We start from the raw sequence: 9,771 nt of genomic DNA, 5'->3' as shown, positions 1-9,771 counted from the left end.
GGACCACGCCGGCCAGTCCCGTCTCTCCCGGCTCCGTTCGATTCCACTCCCATCCCCCCGTCGCCTCAAGCTAAGCCGCTTGGGGAAATTCTCAGGTCAATCCCCGCTAAGGCCGCGGCCCCTTCCCTCCTTCCCTTGAGCTTGGATCCGGAATACTCCCGGTGCCGGGGGGGGGGGGGGGGGGGGCAGCAGAAGGGACTCCACCGTCACGCCTCCCCTCCCCTCCCCGTCCATCCCCGGGAGCTGCGGACGGCGACGGGAGGGGGAAGTAGTCCCGGCCCGCCCCCCGCGGCCGCATCACGCGGGGCGGGAGCGGATCCGTGCGCCGAGAGGTTGCTAAGGGTGAAAGTTTGCCGTGAGTTGGCTCACTCGGGGCCAGGGCGCGGGCGGCTCTGGGGGCACAGCACCGGCATCCACACCACAGCACCGGGCCCGCCCCGCGCCGTCGGGGACAAGGGAGGGAGGGGACGAACGAGACGGGGCAAAGCAGAGACGAGACCTGCCGGCAGCGCCCTCGGCCCCCGCGACAGCCGCCAGCAGCCGCCGGCCCTGGATCCGAGAACGAAGTAAGTGGGGCCGGGGCTGCTTTCCTCCTCCACACCCCCCTCTTGGGCTGGGGCTCCTCCAGCGCGCGTCCTCTTTGTGAGCTCGGCCTGAGGGGGCCCATCGTCCCCCTCCCCACCAGGGACAGCGATTTACCCGTTCGTGGAGTCACTGTGCGGCTATGGTCCCCGGGGGGATTAATGGGGTTTCAAGGGAGAAGAATGGAGGTGAAAGTCACTGGGTCGGGGACGCTTTGCAGTGCCCCAGTTCACCATTTTGTTCTCCACAGCCTAGTTTGAGGGGCGGGGGGGGGAAGGGGGGGGCGGGATGCGGCTCAGCCCCAGCCCTAGCAGCCCCAAAAAAGGCAGGCTGGGCCCGAGGGCGGTGGTGGGCGCCCTGGGCTCCCGGGAAAGGGGGATGTCGCCGGGGTGTTCCCTTTCGTGCACGACGAGGTCCGAGGGGGAGAAGCCCGGCGACAACAAAGGCGCTGTCGGGGCTGGGCTGGGCTGCCCCCCCACCCCATTTCTCCCGGACACCCCGATCTGCGATGGCCCGCTGGGTGCGCGGGGCCAGGAGCTCACTCTTGCTGACATATCCCCATCCATCCGACCCGCTCTGTTGGGAACCTTGTTTGCGACCTCGCGTGCCCCACTGGGGCGAAGGGGACAAGCAGCGGGGGGCGGGGGAAAGGGACAGAAGGTTACTGGGCTTCTGGCCTCCCGGACTCCGTCCCGCAGCCGTGGGGGGGGGAAACAGCTGCGGGGTGGGGACGCGCCCGCCCATCCCTGCCGAGAGAGAGGGAGGGGAAGGGAAGGGGAGAAGGGGGCGGCTGCCCGGCGGTCCCGGGCCGCGGGGCGTGTTCCCGGCCGTGGGCAGCGCCGGGAAGGGCGGGCGGGCCCCAGCGCGCATGTGCCCTGGAAAATTTTGTGCCCTGCCCCGCCGGGGGACGCGCCGGGCCGGGCGCGGGGCGCGCCGGGAGCCGCAGTCCGGGGAGAAGTAGGTCGCGGGGCGGGGAGGGGGGGCCAGGACTACAGCTCCCGGCGTGCCGAGGCCGGCCGGCACCGGGGATGGCCGCGCTACCGGGGACGGAGGGGCGGCGGGGCTCGTCCCCGCGGGGCCGTTCGGCTGGCGGGGGAAGGCTCTCCGCCGCCCTTGGCGGGGTGCTGGGAAGGGCGCTCTCGTTCCAGACGGGTGTGTCCGGCTGTGGGACCGCAGGCCGCCGTGACAGCCGTCTCTTTAAGTCCCGAGGCGGCGGCCAGCCTGTTGGCAGGGCCGGGCCTCATTCGGGAGGTCGAAGGGGGATGCCCGCAAGGTCACCCTCCGTGTTGGTGTATACGGGAGGAGAGGGAATCGTTCCCGTGTTTGCTCTTCTCTGTTGAAGTGATGGTCTGGCCTATCCCCTTCAGCATACCGATAAACGGGGAGTCTGAGGGGGCTCTTGCCTTCCCTCGCAGAGCAGAGAAACAGCTCTTTGTTCCCTGCCAGCACCTCGATGTACATACAGTAAGCCTTTAGTTTGAAAATGCTGGCCTTTATAGAAGACTGCTCAGAATATCACTTACAATTGATACTCAGTAGTTTCTTCTCTCAGAGCCATGATGCTTCAGCTGGATTTTGGTGGGTTTGGGGGTTCTTAAATTTTTTAAAAATTATTTTATCACATTTCAGTGCAGTAGATTGAGGGGATCCTACTGGAGCTCATCTTGCCATGTCAACAACCTGAGAAGCCAGTGACATTTTTGTGCCTTCGGCAGGTATCAGTTGTATGCCTCTACCTTGACAGCTGTTGGTGTTATTCGGCTAATTAACTTACCTTTTTCATAACCAAGGTACAGAGTATTCTTTTTTTAGGAAAATTGGAGAAAAGACAAAAGGAGATATTGTATAATTGTACCTCCTCCACAGCTTTCTGAAAAAAAGTTGATGAGGAACTGGGGTCCTCAATCTATATTGAGACATTTGTATAGCAGATAGGATGTTAACAACTTTTGGCCAGTGTTCCTTTCCCAGTCTTATCTGATCTCTTAATAGATTTTGGATCTGGATTAGAATTTATCACAAGATAAAAGACTTACCAACTGGCTGTTCTCTTCCTGCTTAACTTGCTGGGATCCCAAGGTGTCCTCTCTTTTGAATGTCTCAAAGCCAAAGAAGTTACAGAGCTCCATGTAATCCTCTCTTGAGGTAGTATGGTCTATACAAGCTCTTGTTAGGGTTTAGGTGTGCTCTTTAGGGGTTTGCTTCATACTTAATTTTTGTAGAAAAGGCTCTCTCATTGTGCCAAGACTTTTGCCTTCTGAAAACAGCTTCTTAACTGTTCTTAGAAAAACCATCGTTGCTTATTTCTTTGGTGGTCTTACTTGGATATGGACAGGTTGCAGTGACCTACCAAAGTTTGTTACATTACAGTAATTCCTTAAAGCTGGTTTTAAAGACAAGACTTCTTTTCCGCTCCCTTGTTCCTGTGTGTTTTTATGTTGCTGAGTCAAACCCAAAGGGGGTTCCTTCCCGAACTGGCCTCCTTGTTGGCAGATCAGAGGTGTAGGATCTGTTTCTGGTTACCATTTTCGTAAAGCTAAGTCTCTGTGAACGTGGAGTGGTGCAGAAAAAGCAAAGTATCTGCATCCATTTTTTGCAGTAAAGCTTTAAAATATTTGTGGGCTTATTCAAAGTTATTTGATCCTTCCTGTCCACTAAACTAGACCAAGCAAACAAGTCTGGTCAGTTTTTAACTCCTGCTGACTTAGGCCAGCATGGATACCTGGTTGTGCTGCTGAGATTTTTCAGGGGAATGCTAACTATGTATGTTTGTACTTCATTCCCACCCCCAAATAATTGTCACACATCATAAACCTTGGCTTGAGTGCTGTACAAGAATATCCCTAAAGCCCATTTTAGGAAGACGGTCGAACACAGTGTGTCTCTTTGAGCAAGGTGAGGGCAGCTGAAGACAGAGCAGCCTCTGACTAAGCCGCCAATTAAAAACTGGATATTCTTCTTTCCCCTGGAGAGGTGTGGAGGCTACTGGAAGTGTGCTTGCTCTTAAAATATCTGTGAGATTCATCTTCCTTGGATGAGTGACAGAGCATAGTGCTGACATACCTGGTTTTGGGTTTTTTGTACCCAGACAAACATTGTTTGCAAATCTGTGTATAATTGCAGACTTGAGTGTTGTGGTTTTGCATTGTGTTTTTGTGGGTTCTCTCCATTTCGGAGACCTCCTCACAAGGCAGAGAGAGAGAGAGAGAGGAGGGAGGATTACTTCAATCTTTGGCAAGCAGTTTCAGTTTTTATTAAGTAGGTATCTGATTCTGGCAGAGCTGATCTTCCCTCTGTGCAGGGATAAGCGATGTGAGCTGTATTGATCAGGCTGTTGGTATGTTTGTATTTTGTGACCTTATGTACATTTGCTGTCCCACTCTCCCCACCCAGCAGACTTGAACTGAGATTTTGTGCTTGTAGCTAGGCAGAGTCTCAACTGGATACACTTAATAAGATATGTGCCTGCTAGTCAAGGGGATGGTAAACATGGGCTGGCAGCTGGTGCCCCGGCACCCTCCCTCGCTCCTTCTCGTCCCTTCTGCGCTTGTGCCAGCAGGACGTGGCACCCGGCAGAGGCACCCAGCCTCCTGGAGAGGCCAGCCCTGCTGTCCTGAGCACAAGCAGGTCTCTGCACAAAGCTGCTGAGCGAGTCACGAGGCTGTTCAGGTGCTGCACTTGTGCTCTGGAGAGGCAGCTGCAGGTGAGCTGTGCTGGAAGCAGCTGAGTGCCAGGGCAGGAGAGGTGTGTTAAGTGTGCTGCCAGAGCAGACAGTGGCCTGCCGAGCTACAGCAGCAGTGCTTGGCAGCAAGGTGAGTGTGATGTATGTACTTGCATTTGGGTAGTGGCTACACCCTTATTTCTTCTGAGAGGAGCAGGGAGAGTTCTCTCTATCAACATCCTTCTGTTTTGAGGATCAGTAGATTTGTGGTGCCTCTCCTAGAGAGCCTTACTTCTTGTTAGTATTTGTGCAAACTGCTGATTCTGCTTTGTTCATGAAAAGGCACAGTTATTTATCTCAACAGGAGGAGAGTTGTTGTGTTCTCTAGTCTTCATCCATCCTTTTCTCTCTTTCCCTAGGTCTCTTTGGAGTCAAAACTTGTCTATGTTTCTGTCATTTTGTCACTTTTAATACACTGCCCTGACTTGCTTGCTGGGAAGAGAGTATGCATCTGGAGATCAAAGTTGCTCTTAACTTCATCATCTCATACCTGTACAACAAGCTTCCTCGGAGGCGGGCAGACCTGTTTGGTGAGGAGCTAGAGCGCCTGCTGAAGAAGAAATATGAGGGTCACTGGTACCCAGAGAAACCTCTGAAGGGATCTGGCTATCGCTGTGTTCACATAGGGGAGACGGTGGATCCGGTGGTGGAGCTGGCAGCCAAGCGGAGCGGGCTGGCTGTGGAGGATGTGCGTGCCAATGTGCCAGAAGAGCTGAGTGTCTGGATTGATCCTTTTGAGGTTTCCTACCAGATCGGTGAGAAGGGCTCTGTTAAGGTTCTCTACCTAGATGACAGTGAGGGCTGCAGTGTCACAGAGCTGGACAAAGAAATCAAGAGCAGCTTCAACCCCGACGCCCAGGTATTTGTCCCTATCGGCAGCCAGGACAACTCGCTGTCCAATTCTCCGTCCCCCTCCTTTGGCCAGTCACCCAGCCCCACCTTCATCCCTCGCTCTGCGCAGCCCATCACTTTCACCACTGCCACCTTTGCTGCCACCAAGTTCGGCTCAACCAAGATGAAGAAGGGTGGAGGAGCTGGAGGAGGGGGCGGTGGAGCAGGGGCTGTGCAGCAGCCGAGAATGGTCAGGTCTCCCACCACCAACCTGCTGAAGCACAAGGGCCTCTCCCTGTCCATGCACTCTCTGAACTTCGTCGGAAGCGCTGGGAGCCAAGCCCCGCAGTCCCAGCTCTCCCCCAATGCCAAGGAGTTCGTTTACAGTGGCGCCTCGCCGGGAGGCAGCAGCCTCTTCTTCGATGGTGTTGCCAGTGAGAGCCAGGCCAGCAGCATCCCGCCAGCATCGCAGTTCAATGCCAGCACAGGTGGTACCTTCGATATGGCTCAGGTCTTCAGTGGCAGCACCAATAGCCTCTTTTTGGAGAAGTCTCCCTTCGTGGAAGGACTCAGCTACAACCTGAATGCCATGCAGTATCCTAGCCAGTCGTTCCAGCCCGTCGTCCTGGCCAACTGAATACAATGGAAGGAGAGTATTTTGGGGCAGGGAGGGAGGGGGGAAACAAGAACAAAACAAACAAACAAGAGGGAGAGAAAAGAAAATTAGAAATATACAGAAAATATTAAAACCTTACAAATATAGGTTCTTGGGAAAAGAGAGAGCTCAGTGTTGTTGCGCTGTGCTGGTAACGCTCCTGAAGCACTGAATTGTTTTTTAACTCAGTACCTGTGCTTTTTTCCTACTCACTTTTTTACTCCTTAAAATGAGTCTTGGGCTTTTTTTTGGTTTGTGTGCCCTCTTCCCCCACCCCAGCCCAGGACTGGTGTAACTTGTAGGTCACAATGCTCCTGATTTCCTGCACCACCCCCTGCCCCACACTGGACACAGGGTCCTTCTACCTGGGTGTAGGGATGTCATCTTCATACCACTGTGCTGGAGGAGGGACAAGAAGAGGATGAGTCAGTGTTGGTGGGGACAGACACAGTCTTGTTGCGTGCTAGCCAGAATGGGTGGGTGAGCTTGCTTTTTCTGTGTACACAGAGAACATCGCCTGTGCCCACGGGCGCAGACCATTGTGCTGTTGTGGCTCCAGCCCAAGCTGGCATCAGCTGTTCTGTGTGCTGAAAAACACTAACTCTTCTCCTTCACCATCTCGCAGCACATCACAGTCAGGGCAGAGCGTTACTGTGAAATGGCTTCTTCCTGCTCCCTTCCTCATCTGCACTTCCAGTTGTGGCTACAGGGGCACAGTGGTTTAGTGGGTCTGGTTATTGGACCTTTCTGTACCTGAGCAAGAGGGCTTTTTTATGCTCTCTCAGAGCTGCCCAGTCAGTCTGGATGATAGCCCCTGTGGTGTAGAATCACCACCTGCCTCTCTTTATGACTTGGGGGAGGTGGCACTGAACCAGCTGGACCCCACTTGGATCCTTCCCCCACGTCCCAGATGTTCTCCCCAGCAGCAGGGGCCAGCATCCACTTGGGGTGGCCTCTGAGGTCAGAGTTCTCATTATCTGCTGTGAATTAATCTTCATGTCTCAGAGAGGAAATTCCTTCCTTTTTAGTTAGTGAGGCAGCACAACTTTTCAAGAAGGTAGGGTGATGTTGAAGCCGCTATCTTGAGTGGTAGCATAAGGGTTTATGCTTTCAGCCAGGCATGCACCTGACTAAATCCCTTCCCTTGCCTTTCTGGAGAAGCATGAGGCTGATCCAGTGAGAAAAGGAAGCACCTATCATAAATTCCTCATTCCAGCCAGATCACATCAGCATGGACAGCAGCAAGCTTAGGGCAGAGCTGGGATGGGCTCTTCAAAGGCAAGTGGTTGTCTCAGTCTGTGAATGTAAGGTCCCTCTTCACAGCAGGGATGGGATATGGGACTCTGCACCTTTCTCCAGGATGGTGTGTCGCAGTCAGGCAATAGTGGCTGTTCAGCTTGATCCCTTCTGTGTTGAGGACTCCAAAACCCACCTTCATAGAAAGCCAAAGGAGGACTGCTTTATGCCCAGGAAGGATGGAGGCTTTTTTGGTGGGAAGGGAGGTTTCTTTGGAGGCTGCTGTGTGAGCATGGAAGTGTGCAAAGAGGAGAGAGGTGGAGATGATGAAACTCCAGTTTTTGAAGTTCTCAGTTTAAATGAAAAATAAGCTTTTGCTGCTTCCCAAACTTGAGGTTTGGTTTTCTTTTAATGATGCTTCTTGGAGCACAGTCTGAAATCCACTCCTCCTGCACTTGTGGAACCAATGTGCTCTTTCAAGAAATCTTTGTTTCAGGTGAGATGAGCTTGACCATGTGCTTTTCCTGCTCCCTTCCCTGAGATGGAGGCACTCCAGCCCTTTTGTAGTTGTGTTGCCACTGAGCATTTGCAGAAGGTAATGGGCTGTCCCAGGGAGACTGTCTCTGCCCAGAGCTCTCCCAGGAGAGTTTCCAGTGCACCCTTCCCCTCGATGGGTGATAGGGTGCACAGTCCTGACCTTGTGCCCAGCATGGGTTCCCAAGCAGGCTGCTTGCTATTGAGCTATGACCAATGCAGCAGGTGGGTGAGGAGAGCAGAGCCCAGCCAGTTTCCCCAGAGCTGGTGCCCACAGCCTCAACCCTGCAGGTTTCCAGACTAGGACAAGTTGATGAGGAATGGCCCAGTTGTGTTTCCCTTTTTTCTTTTCTTTGAACCTACTGCTTTTAACGGATGCTACCACTGCCATGAAGTCCTTCTCCCCAACAGGGTGCTGCTGGGTGCCACCCCACATGCTGCACTGGACTGTGAGGGGTGTTCAGCCCCTGATGGCAGGACCTGGTCCAGTTGCCCCCCACTGTCCCCACATCTGGCAAAGCCACCTGCGAGCCGCTGCCGTGCGACAGCGTGCTCTCCTCCAGCACAGGGAGGGAGGGAAGAAGTGGGGATGTCCCCTGTCCACTTGCTTATGTGTGTGTGAAGCTTTGATGCTGCTTTGCCCTGCCACACGTATTTATACCTGCTTTAAAAATAGTGGTGTGAGTGGAAGGAGGAAAAGAAGAGGGACCAACCTCTTTGCATCTTAAAAGGAAAAAAGTGTGCTTCAGAAATGTTCCTCCAGCATCAGGCAGCAATGGAAACTAATGGCCTTTTCAGGTCTTTTCTAGTCTTGGATGTAGGCATTCAGCTTCAATTTTATTTTTTAAAAACCTGCACTAATTTACCTGGTTTCTTAGGAAGAGAAGAGAGAAGATTTTTTTTTTTAACTTTTATTTTTTATGGGTTTATGTTCTTTTTGTTGATGTCTGTTTGTATTGAATAATTTGCTACATTTGTAAAATGTAAGAGGTATATATAATATATGTATATTTCTAACGTAAAAAAATGTAATTTTTTTCTTTTCAAGATTTTTTCTTAAAAAAGAGGAGAGAAAAAATATTTTTTCAGGAAAAAACTTTAAAAAAAAAAAGAAGTGGTGAAGATTCCTTTCTCCCCACTCAGCCTCCCTTTCCTCCCGCCCCTCTCCAAGGAGTGAATCGACAGTTGCCTTGTGGGAGAGGAGTGAAAGAGGACAGAAGTCTGTATGTCTCCGAGTGGAGGGTTTCTGCGTGTGCTCTGCTTGGGGTTTTTTTGGAGAAGGGGACTACTGAGAGGGGGAACCAGGGGGTTGCTGTCTTTTTCTTTTTTTTTTTCCTTCTTTTTTTTTTCTTTAGCGAAGGAGGAATACAATCAGAGTTTTGTATTCAGAATGTTGTGCAATATTTTGGAACGGGATATTGGTGTGTCTAGAGATTTAGTTAAAAACAAACAAAAAAAACCCACAAAAAGGTTGATCAAATCTGTACAGTTTCTATTGTTCCAGATTTTTTTAAGTTTGTATTAAAAGCATGATATAATAACCGTTTGTCGTGTGATGTGTGCTAAGTGCAGAGAATACCTCGGACATGCCTAGTTTTGGGTAAGGAGGGGTACAGCCACCTTTGGATGAAGTGGTGCTCAGTGTCAGCCTTGCAGGCAAGGTCCTGGTTTCACAGCATTAGGAATAGCTCAGTGATGCCCAGGATTGTGCAACATGGCCAGGACAGCTGTCTCAGTGACCTCTCCTGCTGCCAAGAATAGCAGCACATAGGAAAAAGTGGCGATGTGCCTGGCTATCCCTGCTCCTGCTGTGATTCAGCTCCCTGGAGTGGGGGGGGGGGAGCGGAGGGAGCCTTTGGTGTATGGTGCTTTGGGAGCCTTCAATCAAGCACCAAAGTTCTTAAAATACCCAAATTCTGTGGCAGCTCACTAGGACCATCACCTTTGAGGCAGGGTTAGGAGCCCTCTGGTGTAATCTACCATGGGGTAGATGAAGCCCCCCATGGCAGTGCTTCCTGCAGAGAGGTGCTGATTTTGGGTTGATTTCTTTCCCCTCTGCACAAACCAGTTTGTGTTTATTCTGGGGTGGCTGGGGTACTTGCTAAGCAAAGGGAGCATCGAGGTACATATGCAGGCTCTGTCCTCCCTGCTGTGAACGTTAATCCAAGGTGACTTCCCATAGTGGCGTGGGCTTGAGGCTGGATATGAGAAC

The 9,771-nt window shown here is 52.3% G+C and overlaps 1 protein-coding gene across 3 annotated transcripts; it reads left to right on the top strand.

Moving 5' to 3' along the window:
• Positions 1 to 227: 227 nt before the first annotated feature.
• TOB2 (transducer of ERBB2, 2) lies at positions 228 to 9,100 on the top strand. Of its 3 annotated transcripts, none has more exons than XM_054631018.2 (2): positions 228 to 566; positions 4,663 to 9,100. In XM_054631018.2, exon 2 carries the CDS (start codon positions 4,749 to 4,751, stop codon positions 5,769 to 5,771), a length of 1,023 nt encoding a protein of 340 aa, XP_054486993.1. In that variant the 5' UTR covers positions 228 to 566; positions 4,663 to 4,748; the 3' UTR covers positions 5,772 to 9,100. The 3 variants fall into 3 exon arrangements, with proteins under 3 accessions (XP_054486993.1, XP_054486995.1, XP_054486996.1); XM_054631020.2 differs by lacking the exon at positions 228 to 566 and adding an exon at positions 1,439 to 1,539; XM_054631021.2 differs by lacking the exon at positions 228 to 566 and adding an exon at positions 1,709 to 2,297.
• The last annotated feature ends 671 nt before the right edge of the window (positions 9,101 to 9,771 follow it).

This window comes from Agelaius phoeniceus, chromosome 5 (genome assembly GCF_051311805.1).
Source record: "Agelaius phoeniceus isolate bAgePho1 chromosome 5, bAgePho1.hap1, whole genome shotgun sequence".
Lineage (NCBI taxonomy): Eukaryota > Metazoa > Chordata > Aves > Passeriformes > Icteridae > Agelaius > Agelaius phoeniceus.
The sequence above is the reverse complement of the archived record's forward strand: the minus strand, read 5'-3'. Positions and strand labels throughout refer to the sequence as shown.